The sequence below is a fragment of the Apium graveolens genome, chromosome 7, assembly GCF_009905375.1.
Source record: "Apium graveolens cultivar Ventura chromosome 7, ASM990537v1, whole genome shotgun sequence".
Taxonomy (NCBI): Eukaryota; Viridiplantae; Streptophyta; class Magnoliopsida; order Apiales; family Apiaceae; genus Apium; species Apium graveolens.
In genome coordinates, this window is record NC_133653.1 from 169,984,259 (window position 1) to 170,002,614 (window position 18,356).

The following is an 18,356-nucleotide window of genomic DNA, read 5'->3' on the forward strand; positions in this document are numbered from 1 at the left end:
TGTCAAGTCATCAATGAATTATTTTAACTAACTTAAAAAATATGTGGGTTTGCATAATAAACAAAAAAATATACATGGCCTGTCCAAGTAACTCTTGCATATATTTAATTTAATTAATATAAAGTGCCTCTGTCCTTAGACTGACCCCAGTTGTGACATCTTGACTCCTGTTCTAAACTGTGTGAAAATGTTGTCCCTTTAACTTGTTTTAAATAATCATATCTTTGTCTTCTTCCCATTCTACTTTGAGGTAAACCTCTTGTATCTACACATCTACTATACACACAAAGATCCCCAATTCAAGTTACTTCATTTCTTCAACTTCCCCATGGCACTTATACAACTCCTTTTCTTTACACTCTTCTTCTTCTTCTTCACTTACTCTACCACTCTACTTGCTTCAATCTCACAAGACAAAACTTCACTTTTAGACTTCAAGAACCATATTTCTCATGACCCTTTTAGCCTTTTAACAAACTGGAAACACAATACTGATCATTGCCTTTGGTATGGAATAACCTGTAATTCACTCTCCGGTAGAGTCATTGCCGTGAATATCACCGGAAATTTATCTGGTTTTCTAGTGGGGTCAATTGGGGACTTAAGTGAGCTCCAGGTTTTGTCTATTCATGATAATGTGTTTGGTGGGGAGATTCCTGTGGAAGTTGGAAATCTTCGGTTGCTTCGGCTTCTTGAGCTTCAAAGAAATAATTTTTCTGGGGTTATTCCGTATTCGATAAGGTATATGTCTTCACTTGTTATTGTTAATTTGTCGAATAATTCTTTGTCGGGTCAGATTCCGGATGGTTTGATAGGGTTTGGGAGTTTAAGTGAGATTGATTTGTCTAATAATGGTTTAGGTGGAGGATTATTGATTGGTGACAAATGTTTGTTTTTGATTCATTTGAAGCTGTCTAATAATTTTTTTGTTGATGAAATTCCGGGTGAGATTGGGAAATGTTTAAATTTGAGGACACTTTTGTTAGATGGTAATATTTTTCAAGGTCCTATTCCTGGGGAGATTGGGAGGTTGTCAAAACTTAGAGTACTTGATGTTTCAAGAAATAGTTTGACTGATGAAATTTCGAAAGAGTTAGGGAATTGTTTGAAGCTTTCGGTTCTTGTGTTGACGAATTTAGTTGATTTTAGTGAAGAAGATGATAGTTCTGTGGGAATGTTTAGAGGAGAGTTTAATGCTTTTGAAGGAGGTATTCCGTATGAGGTATTTTGGCTTCCGAATCTTCATGTTTTGTGGGCTCCAAGAGGAAATTTTGCTGGACAATTGCCTAGTAATTGGACTGAGTCATGTTCACTTAAAGTTCTCAATCTGGGGCAGAACAAATATACTGGTCTGGTGCACGAGAGCATGGTGGTAATGTGTAAGAATATTACGTTTCTGGACTTGAGCAACAATGCCCTGCAGGGAGAGTTGCCTTTGCAACTTCCTGTTCCTTGTATGTTATACTTCAACGTCAGTGGAAATTTGTTTTCTGGTTTGCTTCCAAGATTTAGTAATACCACTTGTGGTCTAAACTTTAATTCTTATGGTGATTTTTTTAATGAGGAAAACATTATTCAGGAGTCATACTCGGCCAAGCCTATTTGGATTGAGCAGATATTCATGGATAATTTTGCAGTTGCACATGATTTCAGCTGGAACAGTTTTGTCGGCTCACTGTCATCATTCTCAATTGGAAATGATTTCTTGGCAAAGGGAGTAGTTCTATATAGATTGTTCTTAAATAACAATAACTTTACTGGCTCTCTACCTAGTAATCTATTTCCTGGCTGTAATGACATTCATAATTTTTCTATAAATTTGAGTGCCAACCGGATATCTGGAAAAATATATCCTGAGTTGCTTCTTAATTGTCTGAAGCTAACTGAGCTTGAAGCAGCAGACAATCTGGTTGAGGGGTCGCTTCCTACCGAGATTGGGAGTTTGAAGATACTCCGTCGTCTAAGCTTGAGCAAAAATAGGCTGTCAGGGTCTCTACCTGATCAATTAGGCGAGTTAAAGAATTTAGAAGGGATTCTTCTTGGAGAGAATAATTTGACAGGCATCATTCCCCTCCAACTTGGTCATCTAACTTCTCTTAAGATTTTAAACCTGTCTCAAAATAGCATGACTGGAATGATTCCTTTGACTCTAGAGAATGCCTCAAATCTCGAAATTTTATTGCTTGATCATAATACAATTTCTGGAGAGATACCTTTGTTGTTCTCAAACCTTTCCCGCCTTACTCAGCTAGACCTTTCTTTCAACAATCTTTCTGGCCATATACCTCATTTTCAAAATTTTAGTGATTGTCGTAGTTTTAGAGGAAATAAGAATTTGAATTCATGCCCAGACCAATACTCAATGCCTCCAGCTTCAGATTCAGTCCAAGTTTCAGTACACAAGTCTCGCAACAAAAGCAAGCTAAGGACATTTTTCATAGCAATGGCCTCCTCTGCATCTTTTGTATTTCTTATTCTAGTTGTGGTATTTGTTGTTTTCCTCCTCAGGAGGAGAAAGCTTAATAGAATCACCAGCTTGAGGATAAAAGGTCTAGTGACCTTTATAGATACTCCAGTGGAATTGAATTATGACAATGTTATCGGAGCAACTGGTAATTTCAGCATCTCCAACCTTATTGGAGCAGGTGGCTTTGGTTCAACTTATAGAGCAGAACTGGCCCCAGATTTCCTTGTGGCTGTGAAGAGGCTGTCTATTGGTAGATTTCAAGGAATCCAGCAATTCGATGCCGAAATACGGACGTTAGGAAGACTTCAACATAAAAACCTCGTGACGCTTATTGGGTACTTTGTTGGTGAAGAAGAAATGTTTCTTGTATACAACTATCTTTCTGGTGGAAATCTTGAAACCTTCATACATGAGAAGTCTGGCAGTCTCGTGAAGTGGCCAATAGTATACAAGATAGCTATTCACATCGCAGATGCTCTTGCTTTCCTTCATAACTCGTGTGTTCCACGAATAGTTCATCGGGATATAAAGCCGAGCAACATTTTACTTGACGCAGAGCTTAATGCCTACGTTTCGGACTTTGGGTTGGCTCGTCTTCTTGAAGTCTCTGAGACCCATGCCACTACTAATGTCGCAGGTACTTTTGGATATGTGGCCCCAGAATATGCAACCACGTGCAGGGTTTCTGACAAGGCAGATGTGTATAGTTTTGGTGTTGTATTATTAGAGCTAATATCAGGGAAGAAGTCCCTTGATCCATCATTTTCCAATTATGGCAATGGATTCAACATTGTTGGATGGGCGAGGTTGCTGATCAAGGACGGACAGCCAAGTGAACTGTTCTCCCCGGAATTGTGGGCTTCTGGTCCTCATGAAAGTCTTTTGGGTATGCTAAGACTAGCTGCAGCCTGCACTGTAGAATCACTCCCTGTGAGGCCAACGATGAAACAGGTTCTTGACAAATTGAAGCAGCTGCAGCCCTGATTACTTTATCCAGCAATTTTACCTATCAGAGATAAACAATAACGGTATCATCTTTACAATAAGAAAGAAGGTAAGATAATATCCCATCTAGAGACCCTTTACTACATACTAGCTTACGCCCGGTGCACATACTAGCTTACGGTGCCCGTGTGCACGGGTCTTGGTTAATATTTATATATTTTTAATTTTATTTCATATAATTTTATTAAAATTCTATAAAAATAATTAAATACTATATAATGATTATATAATTATAATTTCAAGTTAGGTTCAAATAGTATAAATAGTATATGATTGATGAGATCTTATTTATAAATAATAATGTAAATGTTTGTTGTTGGTGAGTAAGATTCGAATCTGAAAACTTATATGTATGTTTATAAATAATACTATAAATGTTTGTTGTTAAGGGTATTCGAACCTAAGAACTTATATGTATTTTTATAAATAATAATATAAATGTTTGTTGTTGACGGGATTCGAACCTGAGAACTTGAGTGTATTTTTTTAGTATGTGGACCTAACGGCTCTGATTATTTGATGAAGAAGATCTGACGATCGTGATGTAAAGGGATAACCAAAATGAGGGGTCAACCAAACTACAAATTATACCTCATTCCGGTTATTATAGTATGGTATAGATAGTCCTTTTGTCAATACTTAGGGCCTGTTTGGCAACATAATATAAGTGGCTTATTAACTTATAAGTCCGTAAGCACTTATGGAGGAGTGTTTGTTGACATAACTTATAAGTTGAATTTTGAACTTATAACTTATAAGCTGATAAGTTGAATGTTAGCAACGACGTACTTTTTCTCACCTTATTTTGACTTTTTGCCTTTTTATTAACTTAAGTTTTAAAAAATAAATTTTAAAATGTTAATCTGATCTAAAATTCATGAAATAAGATGATTATATTTAAAAATGATTTATTTTGATTTATTTAAATAAAAAAAATTATGACTTATAAGTAAAATTATCCAAACACTTATATAACTTATAAATATTTATCCACTTATCACTTATTAGCTTTACAACTCGTGCGATGCACGGGTCTTCATTATATTTTTATATTATTTAAATTTATAATAAATTTCTTTTTGGATCATTACGTTATGAGGATATTTATAAATAATATAAATGTTTGTTGTTAGCAGGATTCAAACATGAATCTTGGGTAGTATATAAATAATAATATAAATATTTGATGTTGGTGAGGTTCGAACCTGAGAATTTTAGTAGTGTATAAATAATAATATAAATATTTGTTGTTGGCGGGGTTCGAACTTGGGAGCTTAAGTAGTGTATACTCTTTTAATATTTGAATCTAACGGTCCTGCTCACTTAATATAAAAGATCTGACGGTCATAAATGAGGATAACCAAATTAACCAAAAAAATGCATACCAACCAAAAAACAGGCATACCAAATTATACCCCATTCCGGTTATTATAATATATATATATATATATATATATATATAGTATAGATAAGTCACTTATTCATTTTAAGTTATAAGTTATTTATTTTAAGATTTCCCAAACGGACGCTTAGAAGTTAGAATATCCGAGATAGGGAAACCATATATTTTAGCAGTTTTAATTTTATAATTAGCTTGCAGATTGAGGACACATTTTTTTTCCTCTAACTCTGTCTTTGCATTTAGGTAAAGAGTGGAATTCCTGCATTGCATCTTGATCATGCAAGGCAAGTCCGTATATAAAACACAACACACAATAGCTTATATGATTCATTTTTGTAATTAGTTTTGTCTGCTCACCTCACATTTGTTAATTCTGCAGAAGCGGCATTAAAAGTTGTGGCCAGGAAAATAGAAAAGAAGATTATGGCTTACACTTGAATCGTGATTCTATAATTCATTTTGCAGTCGTATGAAATATTATGCCCCTGTCTTGTTGAAAGAATGGAAGGAATGTAATGAGGTAAGACAAATTGTGGTTCAGGTGAAAAAGATGGGATGTAAGAGGGAAAGGCGCAGAAATAGAAAGAGGCGTATATTTTCCAAGGATGATTTTTGTGTGAAGATAAAGAGTTGCGGGTAGGAACGACCAAACTAGCCGAGGGAAAGGAATGGAAATTGTAAATATTTCTTGCAAAATAGTACAATTTGGTTCGGGGTTCCGAACAATGTAGTTCACTTTAACTTGCTTTATGATGTTATTTGAGCATCCAATATATATAATGCAAATTGATCAAAAGAGGAAGATGGTAAAAGAAACCATAACAAGTTGTGTGCAGTAAAAATAAAGAAACGATTGAAAGACAATCTAGCGGAACAAAAAAAAGCAGCAGAAATTGTGGAAAAATTGCAAAAAAGAGCGTGACTGTGTGAGTAGACGCCCTCCAAATCCAAATCCGGGGGTGATGAAAAATGAGGTTTTTAAGTGAGAATTGAAAAAGACAGGATGTCAAGTGTAAAATAATAGGCCACGATTTCCATTTAGAGAGACGTGTGGTGGATGGAGGGAAGCAGCAGCAGCAGCCTTGTTTTAGGTTCTTCATCATACTACAATTTACAAACTCGGTGTTAAATGTGACTACTAATATATATACATACATTCTCAAAAAATTACATATAATATTATCTTCCTTCTTCAGATAACCAAACCCCCTCTTAAACCCACCCCTTATCCCTCTCCTCCCCCCTGCAATTCAAGCTTCTCTCCCCCCCTCTCTCTCTCTCTCTCTCTCCTGCGTTTCAAGCTTCTGAGTTCTGTATGCACACACAAACAAATGAATAATTAGACCGGAATAATGGCTATCAACACAAAACCATCTTCAGCTTATCTCTTTTTCTTCTCAAACTTTCCTTCGCCATCTCCTTTCTTAAACCCAACAACTATTTTCTACCCAAATTACAACAAAAAACATTCTTTCTTGTTACCCTCACCTCACAAAACCAATATTTTTGCTATCAATGCCTCCCTTACCTCCACCAAATCACCACCAGCCTTTCAAACACTCTCAAATGATACCAATGATGACCCAATTTCCATACTTAACGAACGGATAAGGCGAGAGCAAGGGGGAAAAAGAGTTAACAGACCAAAAGTTGTGGACTCTGGCGAAGCAGATAAGTATATACAAATGGTCAAGTTACAACAACAAAGGGGACTGCAGAAGTTGAAGAATAATAGGGAAGCTTCTTCTAATAGCAATCAGGGTTTTAGTTATAAAGTTGATCCTTATACGCTTAGTCCGGGTGATTATGTTGTGCATAAAAAAGTTGGAATTGGTCGTTTTGTTGGAATTAAGTTTGATGTTAGTGGTAGGATTGATTCTAAAGGTGCTGATGCTCCCATTGAGTATGTTTTTATTGAGTATGCTGATGGTATGGCTAAGCTTCCTGTTCATCAAGCTTGTCGCTTCCTTTATAGATACAATCTGTATGTATACTCCTCCTTGTCTTACTGTTTACAAACACACACATTAAAATGCAGCTTCTTTTATCTTGTTTGGCCGGGACTTGGATGGAATGAAACAAAGAATTATGCACAAAATTGAAATAAAAATGTAAAAGAGAAGACTAAGAAAAAGCTTAATAACCTTTTGGCCCTTAAAGCATGTGACATTATACCCATAAACGATATGTGGAGACTTGAACAAGCATTCTTCCCTAGATTAGTATGATTGAGCTCTAGGTTAAAATAGGATTAGTGGAATGGAGGAAAGAATGAAAATCGTTATTGCTTCGTAAAACAGTACATATTTCCCTTCATTCTCACCAGACAGAGTACAAATATTCTTAATAGAATCAGAGTATTCTGTTCTAAGATATGAAGGAAGTTAGTAATTTCCATTGGGCACCCTAGTTTATCTGAGCAAGTGGAAACCCTGAGGATTATCTGCTCATTGCTATTGGGTTTTTCAACCCTAAATGTTGGTTGTTATCTAATAACAATTTCTCAATTTGCAGCCCCAATGAAAATAAAAAACCCCGGGTTTTGAGTAAATTGAATGACACCAGTGCATGGGAGAAGAGAAGGGTGAAGGGAAAAGTTGCTGTTCAAAAAATGGTGGTCGACTTGATGGAGCTTTATCTGCATCGACTCAAACAAAAAAGGCCCGCTTATCCTAGGACTGCTGCCATGTCTGAATTTGCTTCACACTTTCCTTATGATCCAACTCCCGATCAAAATCAGGTCTTTGCTTATTTTCATTTTGTTTCATTCTTCACATAATTTAAAGGCAAGTCCTTGTTTTCCACTAAAGAATTTTTTCATATGTTGTCTATGGGAGTGCCTTAATATAAAATGATCCTTTAAATATGGATAAATTTTTCGAATTAGACCTCAGTTTTGGATACTCATTTTTTCTAGCACATTGACCTCCATAACAGGCTATCATTGATGTTGAGAAGGATTTGACAGAAAGAGAGACTCCGATGGATCGACTTATTTGTGGAGATGTGGGTTTTGGTAAAACAGAAGTTGCACTTCGCGCAATTTTTTGTGTGGTCTCAGCAGGAAAACAAGCCATGGTATTAGCACCGACAATTGTTTTAGCGAAACAACATTTTGATGTTATTTCAGCGCGGTTCTCTAGGTATCATGGTGTCAAGGTTGGACTTCTAAGCAGGTTTCAGGTATGCTATCTATGTGTTGGATATTTACATTGAGTTAGTTTACACTTTACCATATAAATATATGTGTGTGTGTCTTATAATCTTTATATATATATACATAACTATATATATATACAGTTTTAAATGCAGTCGTATTATCCCTTTTCAATTCTTTTACCTTTTCTAGAAAAAACTACATGCAGATCACAATAAAAATGGAGATTTAGCTCAAGTTATGTATGGATATGCACCTTATATCTAATTCAGTCAAAACTATAAGAACTAAGCATGGACTTTAAAGTGTATATGGTGTTGCTTGCATGATGAAGATCTTTATACAGTCAAGTAAATCAACGTTACAGAACAAATCACAAGGAGCTAGTTAAAGTCTATTGCAGCTCTCATTCATTTTTAATCTTTGATTAGAGATATTATTTTACTTCCTTCTTTTCTTTTAATGAGAGAATGCTTCTCTCTGTATATGCTTGTGGAGTAAAGAGTGATACATGAGTTTTCATCTGTCTTCCTATATGTGAACCGTGTGCGGTATAGTAACTTATTACAGAATGCAGACAAAATCAGTCAAAGAGGAATATCTGCGGATGATTAAACATGGGCAACTTGATATTATCGTTGGGACTCACGCTCTTCTCGGGGATCGTGTTGTATATAATAACTTAGGCCTTCTTGTTGTTGATGAAGAACAGGTTTTCTTCCTTGCCTCTATGCTATCATCCGCATAAAATACTTTTAATTTTGATAATATTTTAACTTGATCCAACTTTTTTTAAGGGTGTAGAGTAAGAAAAACAGTAGAACCTCGATTTAGTAATCTATTTTTTAGCCTCAACACAATAGGTACAATTTACTTTAAACTCGATAAATTGATAAATTCTCCAGTCCCAAGGCTATTTAGTTATAGAAGTTTTTCGGTAGGAAGAAAGATTAAGGAATGCATAGGATGAAGTACTGATTAGGGTTTTCCTATGGGATGGATTATCAGTAAGACTGGAGAGGAGTAACACATGAAATCTTTCTTAACTATAGAAATGATACAACTGTATCATGTTTCTTACATTTTTACACCATTTCTGGCACATGTCGATGATAATCATATTTCTTCTTGTTTAATCTTGTATTGAGGACCAATGATAAGAATATAAGTATCTCTGTATGATATTAGTTCTAATTCCTCTTACCTTCTCCTTCCGGTTCCCTGTCTTATGACCCTAACTGACCATAAGATAGGAGTCACAAGCAAACAAAACATAGATTTCTTTAAGTGAAGCATTTAAGCTAGTATAATCTTTTGAACGATACAACTTTATGTTCTTTGTGGAAACTTTAATCGACTGGATGTAATTGTTTTGGAACTATTACAAACTGGAGAGAACTCGATAGCTGAATGAACTAAAGGAGGCTATTAATATGCTTGGAGTTAAATGTTCCAGGGTAGGTTGTAAAAGAAAATTGGTGTATAAGTGTTGCATCCATTTAACTTGTTTCTTGTAAAAATTTTTGTTCAGACGTCTCAAACAACACCTGATATAGCTGTCTATTTAACTTTCAGGAAGCCTGAGTCGCTTAATTATATTTCTTCCACAAGTTAAAATTTATTATTAAATATTGTTAGGAAACTTATATTTTTGGCAATCCCTTGTCAAGAAATTAGATGACGGTGATCATCAAGGGGAAAACCGGAAATTCTTGTTGGTGACATCAGTATTGAGATCTTTTTAACATGGTTTTGCAGGCCTCTATAATCTGATATTAAATTTAGAGTTATTATCTCCGGTTAATGTGCCACACTATGAAATAATGCAATACCTTGACATCTGTCTACAACTATCTTCTTTGCAGAGGTTTGGTGTGAAACAAAAGGAGAAGATTGCTTCATTTAAAACTACCGTCGACGTTCTCACGCTGTCTGCAACACCAATTCCAAGAACCCTGTATTTGGCACTGACAGGGTTTCGTGATGCTAGGTAAAGGCCAGAGTTGATTCTGTGATATGCATAGTACTTGAATTGTACCATCCTTTGAAGATTTTTATTTATATCTATATAGTTGTGCACTAGTTTCTTTGATGGACAACAGTGTTTTTAATAAACTATTTTCATGCCATCCTGCTTTCTTTCTTCCCAGTTTAATTTCAACGCCGCCCCCCGAAAGAGTTCCTATTAAAACCCATCTTGCAGCGTACAGTAATGAGAAAGTACTATCAGCAATCAAGTATGAGCTAGATAGGGGTGGCCAGGTTTTCTATGTTTTGCCGCGTATCAAAGGTAACCCTGCACACCAGTCAGTCGTTGATTTCTGAGTAATGTATGGTTGTGCATATAAGCCGCATGCTTATTTTTTTTTTTTAAGAATGTACTTGTAACGTGTAGAGGTTATGAAGTGGACAAAGTTCAAAATAGTTAATAACAAGAAAAAGTCCAATCTGTTAGCTTTGCCATTATTACGAGATTTTCTCAAGACAGTTCTAATGATCAAGCCTCCGGATTTTTTGTGTGTTTTACTGTATCCACAGGGCTTGAAGAGGTGATGGAGTTCCTTGAGCGTTCACTGCCAGGGGTTGAAATAGCTGTTGCCCACGGAAAGGTAATCTTTTGTCAATTTAAAAGGTTTATATGGAGATGACCTGATACGTTTTTCTTTAAAAAGAACCCAGTTCTTGTTGGATTTATAAATTATATGTATGAATTTGATGGTCATTCTGGAGCAACAGTTTCTATAAACACTTTTTGGAGGATTTGAACCAGTTGCGGTGAACAATATCTTGGAAATTCAATCTCAAGTGTCTAATATAATTATTGGACAAATAAATTTTAAAAATCACCCCACCGGCTTCTCTTGGATGCAGAGTAAGTCGAGCATTAGATTATGGTAGTACTATAGTAATCTAATATCTTATTTGGCACTTGGCACTTGGCACAACGTTCAGAACTAAATGCTTTATTGAAACGCTCCCTCTAATATATGTCTGTTGTTGGGAACCTGAAAAAAGGAATCGTAGACTGCTCTAATATCTTTGTAGATATATTTAAACTCAGAAGTAGGTAGGAAAAAACAGAATGACTGTACAGCAGTAGAGGTGCTAACTTGCATACCGTAGAAAACAAGTGAGAGAGATTAAATATAGAAGAATCTTCTAGATTGACAACACACTATACATCTTAATTATGCTATACGGAGTAAGAGTACTACAAATTACAGACAAAATAGATTGCACAAACCAGAGAGTGATGTTTTCAAATCTTAGTTTCTGCTTTTGAAACCAAGTAGAGGAGTGCAGTATATATTAATTCTGAGTAGCAAATAATGGTCTTAGTCAGGCTTTCTGGCAGAATCATGCCAGAGTCATGATCATGAGCCCTTCTGTTTCTTTCTTGCCAAATGTTGTCTGAAGACAGAGTGTTGCTATCAGGTTTGAGTAGGCAGATGCGACTGAAGAAAATGAGAGATGCATAGCACAATGAGCTAAAATGTCTTTATTACCAAGTAGGCATAATGGAAATAGAAGACCAGGTGTTCCCATTTTTCCTTGATTAGCATGCACAAGTGACATTGAGTATTAAAAGCCATGCCAGAGGATTAGACTCTACACATATCATCTAGATAAAAAATGAAGAAAATCTTGGAACATGGAATCTATACCAAACTAGATGTTTCCCTTCCTTCTAATTGTGTCCTAGATATGGGATGCCTTGACCATTATTCTCTGGCATCTCATCCAATAAGATAGCACCTTTCTGTTGTGATGATATCTGCCTGGAGTAATCGACATCATGCTTACGAAACAGGATGTCATGGTGTGATTGAGAGAGTATATATTTGCAATTCCGATGCTAGTAGTGATGATATCCTAGTGATTATATTTTTGCTAAAGACTGCTTCCGCAGTTCAGAATTTGAGATAAAATATGTAGAGAGACGCCACTAGGTCAGTCTTGTTGCCAAGAACTAATCCTATAGGAACTTGCAAAGCATAGATGACCATGCTTTGTCCTTACAGATAGTATCTACTCCATATCCAAGAAGTGTCTCATGGTATTCTTTCCCTGCTGAACTGATTTGCTTGTAAGGATAATGTGATGGTTCCAGTTGGCCATACAGAGGAAATGCATATATTTTTAATGGTTATCCAGAGGAACTTTAAGAATTAGAGCTTAATTCCATTTTTAAAGATTTAATGCCCGACTCTCCTTCAGACACGTGCTTGGCATCACACGTGCTTGGTATAAAATACTATGAGATCTCTTTCCCTCTACTTTGCTCCAGTTGGTTATAACTTATAGCCTTTGGGAGAGTATTAGTAGTGTGCTTCATTTCTTCGAGTAGATGAAATTTGTGTTATATGCTTGAATTTCCTTTACATTGTATTACAAGTAAATAAAAAACCAAGCGTATCTAGTATATGTCGCTCATAGATCAGGGTCTGGGCCTCTGGGGATCCTTCCTTTACTTGGTAACATTAGAGTGGCTGTTTCTGCAAAGACCCCCAGCTTAAATAACCCGAAGCAGTAATCAAAAACATATACAAGCATCTAATTTAAGGGAAACCAGTGCTTTTGCTTCTCTTTTAATGTGTGTTTAAGTCTCAATCTTATTCATTACTAGACCAGTAACCGCCTAACCGGGGATGAAATTTCTCGAACAGTTTTCATAGAAACCAGTTGCAGTGTACCTCTTTCCTGTACACACAGACACAGAGAGATTGACATGTTAAATATATGCAGACATGATTAACATCCCTAGCAAGTATCATGATATTTACTTTTAATCCATGTTGGCAGCAATACTCGAAACAACTTGAGGAAACCATGGAAAATTTTGCAGGAGGTGATCTCAAGATTCTTCTTTGCACAAATATAGTTGAAAGTGGACTAGACATACAAAATGCCAACACTATCATAATCCAGGATGTCCAGCAATTTGGCCTTGCACAGTTGTATCAGGTTCTACTTGTACCATTCACCACTTTTTGGGCTTTACCGAGATGTGTATATTTGATAATGTTAATTATAATGAGCAAAAATGCTGATTGTGAAAGTATAAAAAAGCACATTTCAGTGAGCTGGAAAGGTTGGTTGCACATTATCTTTATACTTGAATTGAAAATTATGGTCTGAAATCTGAAAACTTATTTTGTGAACTAGAACTACTTTCCCTTGTAACATCTATTTTTATCGGTTGTTTATATAGTTGCGTGGAAGAGTGGGCCGCGCAGATAAGGAAGCTCATGCTTATCTATTTTACCCTGACAAGTCATTGCTTTCTGATCAAGCACGTGTATGTTTATTTGTTTATATTTTTGCTAAATAAGCACGAATATGTTTGTGTGTTAGTATTATCTGGTCTTATATTAGTTGCTTTACAAGTGAGAATAAATTTTGTGGATTGCATTTAGAGACTGAAATTCATATTAAATAATTGAATACAGTTCTAGGAATTCAATTTCTAATCTTGTGTTTGAACATGTTGACTTCTTTTTATAAATGAAATGTGATGCTAAAAGAAGTAAGTTAAAATAACTTTAACTGCTGCATATATATATATATATATACATTTTGCATATTATATATTTATATGAGATGTGTAAACAAGTCTTATATAGTTGACATATAATATAACTCGGGTAATAATTAGGAAATCCGTTCTTACTACTACATCTAAGATGTTGGTAAATTCCGCAGAATTTCATATTCTATCAATGTTTAGCAAACAAATGGAATTTAAAGTCTTGAATTCGGTTATATTATTTATCATACTTTGTTCAGCATAGACTTTATGTGCATAAGTCCAACAAAGAGACTGTACTATAACGATGCTTGGCAAAAAGAAAAAAGAAGAGAAGAGACTATAACTTCCATATAAAGATAATCTAAAGAAAACAGGTAAAAAATTCCTTAAAAAACTATGTGAACACTGCTATAGCTTATGGTTGTTAGACGTGCTATAGCTTATGGTTGTGAGGCGTTCAAGTTGAGAAGTGAAAATGCTAGGTTCAATTGTCTTAAATATTCTTTAAATAAATATAGTGGTATAGAACAGTGCAGAATGTAGTTTATCTACATTGTCTACTGAAACATCAACACAGGCTTTAGATACAGAGTTGCTACCAGCAGTTATACATTAGGTAATCATCTTAACAACAAATCACTCGATCAAGAACAAGTGAGATGACAGCTAACAAAGACATGGAACTGTTCTTTTTGGAGTTCTGCAGCAGGAAGCGTAGTTTTAGGGTCCTCTGAATTTGTCTAGGGTGATAGGTCAGCTACATGGTTTAATGCAATTTCTGCATGTTGGGATCCAGATGTGAAGAAATAGATATTAGCAATTATCCTGCGCTGCTTTCTTATCTCTGTTTTGGAAATATTTATCACTAAGAGTATAATAATCTTGATACACACAATCAGCGAGAGGGTGTTCTGCTTCAGGCACTTCATTTCTCATGGACCCCCCATACAGACACACACACACAATGTTTTATAATGCAATATATAAATCTCAAATGTGAATTGAAATAATCAAGTAATGCTAATATATATGTGTGTATATATAAATATACACGTGTCTTTTACTTTTGGAAAACCGTTATTTATTTTTTCAAATTTGTCTTAAAATATATTCACAAATGTGATGCATCAGGAGAGACTGGCTGCTCTTGAAGAGTGCCGAGATCTTGGACAAGGTTTCCATCTTGCTGAGAGAGATATGGCAATCCGAGGATTTGGTAATATCTTTGGCGAGCAACAAACAGGAGATCTCGGAAATGTGGGGATTGATCTTTTCTTTGAAATGCTTTTCGAGAGCCTGTCAAATGTACGTCGTTCCTGAATTTTACCCGTATTTGATACATTAAATATGCGTACACCGGTGCACCTGAGTCATTCTATATGCATATTTGAAATTTAACTGGCATTCTATATTATTCAAAAGCATGAAAAAATTGGCGTTCTGGGCAAGGCTGTGCTATATTATAATTTTCTTGTGTTGGTGGAGTGAACTTAATTTTCCCTTACAATTTGGATGGTTGGACTTTTTTGGCTTTGTCATTTTCCGTATATATTTTATTGAAGGATCACAAAGTGTTAAGTTTATTGTTTTATTGTCTTTAGCTTGATGAACTTATTTTCTTGACCAGTTTTCGGAAGTTTCCTTATTTAATGTCTTTGCATGTTGATTAACTTTTATGTATATTTGTGTTAATTTTGTTGATTTATTGTCTTTGGCTTACCTAAATTGATATCCCATTACAGCGTTAACACGTGTTAAAGAGTTTTCTTTGTTGCATTCTAGGTGGAAGAACATCGTCTAACTTCAGTTCCGTACCAATCTGTTGAGGTGAATATTTACTTATAAATGATTCTAAAAGACAAATTTTACCTGTGCTGTCCTCGTGTATATACTGTGAATCTTTGCTTTACCAACATAAATACATGATATAGAATAGAAAATTTTGTAGGTTCCAGTGTTAATATTTTGAATTACTATGCTAAGCAATAAACATTGTACGACTTCATATTTATGTGGCGTGGCCCTTACGATCTTCTATGAATTGATGTACTGGAGGTTGGAGAAGATACATAAATTGTTTTCTGGAGTGTAACTTATCTGTACGCAGAAAGAAAAAATTTTGGTTATGATGATGACTTATCTGTACGCAGAAAGAAAAAAGTTTGGTTATGATGATGGCCTTTAGTGTCATAATTATCTCAATATATTACTCTCTTTTGTAACAACCTTTTTCCAGTTACCAGTGATATCTTTTTTTCCTTTCTCAGCTTGATATGAATGTAAAGCCTCATCTCACTTCTGAGTATATAAATTATCTAGACAATCCAGTGGAAGTAATTAATGAAGCTGAGAAAGCTGCTGAAAAAGACATCTGGAGTTTGATGCAATTTACGGAGAATTTGCGAAGACAATACGGAAAAGAGCCTTACTCCATGGAAATTTTGTTGAAGAAGCTTTATGTGAGAAGAATGGCGGCAGATTTAGGAGTTTCCAGAATATATGCTTCTGGAAAGATGGTCGGGATGATAACCAACATGAGTAAGAAGGTGTACAAAATGATAACTGATTCAATGACATCTGACATGCACCGCGATTCTCTAGTCTTTGAGAATGGCCAAATAAAGGTATTGATTGACATATATATACAAAAATAGATGCTTTAGTACTTACCAAATGTGTAATCATATATTTCCCTAATAAGTTTGCAAACCTGAAAATATATATACGCTTCAAACATACCTGTAAGTTAAGACTTGCACACACTCGTGTTATATTTACAGTTCATATATAATACTTGCATCACTTACTCTTCTTGATCTACAACACACAGTGACTCATACACTAGTACACCATAAGAATTGCAACAAGTTATTTGATCAATAATTCTAATAGAGGAGATTTTATAATGCCAGTGATCGTCCTCTTCGAGTCCTCTGTATTTAGAGCTCCTTGTTGGGGTGTCGAAATTCTAGAAAATTAGAATTATCGTAATTCGGCAAAATACAAATGTTACAAGACTCGCAGCGATTAATATTTTGACAGAATTCTTCTCCCTATGCAAGGTTTACAAGAGCTTCATATTGTGTTGATATTTTCCTAGACAATCTATTAAGGTCGTAGTCTTACAAACATTTGTTGTCTTAACTCTTAAACAGAAGTCATAGTCGATATTTAGATACGCGGATGAATAAATAAGAACTTGTATATGCAGATTATATATTTGGATTTACATAATTCTTGTTTTACAAACAGGCAGAGCTCCTTCTGGAACTACCGAAAGAACAACTACTCAATTGGATCTTCCAGTGTTTGGCTGAACTGCATGCATCGTTACCCGCGCTTATTAAATATTAGTTGAGGTTTGGAGACAGTCTCTTACTAAAGATTTTGGAATTTTGTGGTGAGGATGAAAGATGATTCTCTCCAGTATCTTACAGGTGTGGGAAGACCGAAGACCTCTAATAGATTTGACGCAGGTGGAAATATAGCATAACAGCTGCATTTGGGTTCTAAATACATGAAATGGTCCAAATGCGAGAACATTTTAGCTAGATCAGGATGTTGAACACAGAAATACATATTAACTTGCTTTTAAGAACGAGGTAACCTTCTGCATGCATCAGCTGAATACATCCGGGAGTTACTATGAAAATTTTGCCGTATAGCATACCTTGAGCAGGATAAATATAGCATACCTTGAGCAGGATAAATCTATAGGGAAATGTATTCATGCTAGGTTTTTGTTGTTAAGTAATGGTTATATTAATATGTAAGAGGTGGCCAAGTACAGTCCACGATCGTACATATTATACTATATTATAATAGAGAAAACATTAAAAATTTATTCTCGTTGATTTCTTTTCAATAAAACCCATTTTTTTTTGGGTATTTGTGTGTCTCTTCTCTTGGAGTGTGTATCTGTCTCTCCTTTTGGAGTGTTTGTTATGTTTTTGCTTAGTCATGCTTGGGTTAATCTGGCTACTTTGAAAATGATTTATGTGGTTTTGTGGGAGATCTGTTTTTCGTGCATTAAATTTGGGTTGGTGCCGATTATTACAAGAGCTTACTTTTCACAACTAAAATGTGTTCATCTTTTGAGATCTTTCACCCTCGGCGACTATTTGCTTAGCTCGTTTATTTGTTTAATCCTGGCTGTGTTTTTTTTGATGAGAGTTTTGTTTCTATTGAAATTAAGTTGTAATTTTGGTTGATGCAATTTATAAAAAGCATTTTGTCAAAAAAAAAAAAAAAATTTGGTAGTAGGTCCGTACCTACTGAAAATACTTAATTACCCTTACTTGTTCTAATTCTAATTATTGGGTTGATCAATTCTAATTCTAATTGATATTGAAGTCAATTTTCTCTATTAATTTACCAGTTTCAATTCTAAGTTTGGTAGTCGGTCGGTCGATCGGTACTGACTGAAATTACTTAATTACCCTTGTTCTAATTCTAATTATTGGGTCGATCATTTCTAATTCTAATTGATATTGAAGTCAATTTTCTCTATTAATTTATCAATTTTAATTATATTTTATATCGAACGCTATATTACTATAATTTATGTTAAATTCAACTTCTTCTACCAATTTAAATTTTAATTAATGTGGAGTTCTATTTCATTCTAATTTGTTATTTCGGGCTAAATTAAATTTAAACAAACTAAATATAATTCTTAAGACTATATTATAATAGAAGAAACATTAAAAATTTGGTAGTCGGTCGTTCGGTATCTGCTAAAATTACTTAATTACCCTTACTTAATTGTTCTAGTTCTAATTATTGGGTCGATCAA

The 18,356-nt window shown here is 34.9% G+C and overlaps 1 protein-coding gene across 6 annotated transcripts; it reads left to right on the forward strand.

Moving 5' to 3' along the window:
* The first annotated feature begins 211 nt into the window (after positions 1 to 211).
* On the forward strand, positions 212 to 17,405 carry LOC141671179 (ATP-dependent DNA helicase At3g02060, chloroplastic). Of its 6 annotated transcripts, XM_074477334.1 has the most exons (15): positions 5,112 to 5,158; positions 5,254 to 6,858; positions 7,389 to 7,614; positions 7,812 to 8,057; positions 8,609 to 8,743; positions 9,897 to 10,021; positions 10,182 to 10,321; positions 10,570 to 10,640; positions 12,835 to 12,996; positions 13,244 to 13,330; positions 14,693 to 14,866; positions 15,344 to 15,388; positions 15,829 to 16,185; positions 16,814 to 16,920; positions 16,999 to 17,405. In XM_074477334.1, the coding sequence occupies exons 2-14, from the start codon at positions 6,227 to 6,229 to the stop codon at positions 16,913 to 16,915; spliced, it is 2,502 nt and encodes an 833-aa protein (XP_074333435.1). In that variant the 5' UTR covers positions 5,112 to 5,158; positions 5,254 to 6,226; the 3' UTR covers positions 16,916 to 16,920; positions 16,999 to 17,405. The 6 variants fall into 6 exon arrangements, 4 of the variants coding, with proteins under 4 accessions (XP_074333435.1, XP_074333434.1, XP_074333436.1 ...); XM_074477333.1 differs by having other exon boundaries at positions 16,814 to 17,405; XM_074477335.1 differs by lacking the exon at positions 13,244 to 13,330 and having other exon boundaries at positions 16,814 to 17,405.
* Positions 17,406 to 18,356: the final 951 nt, after the last annotated feature.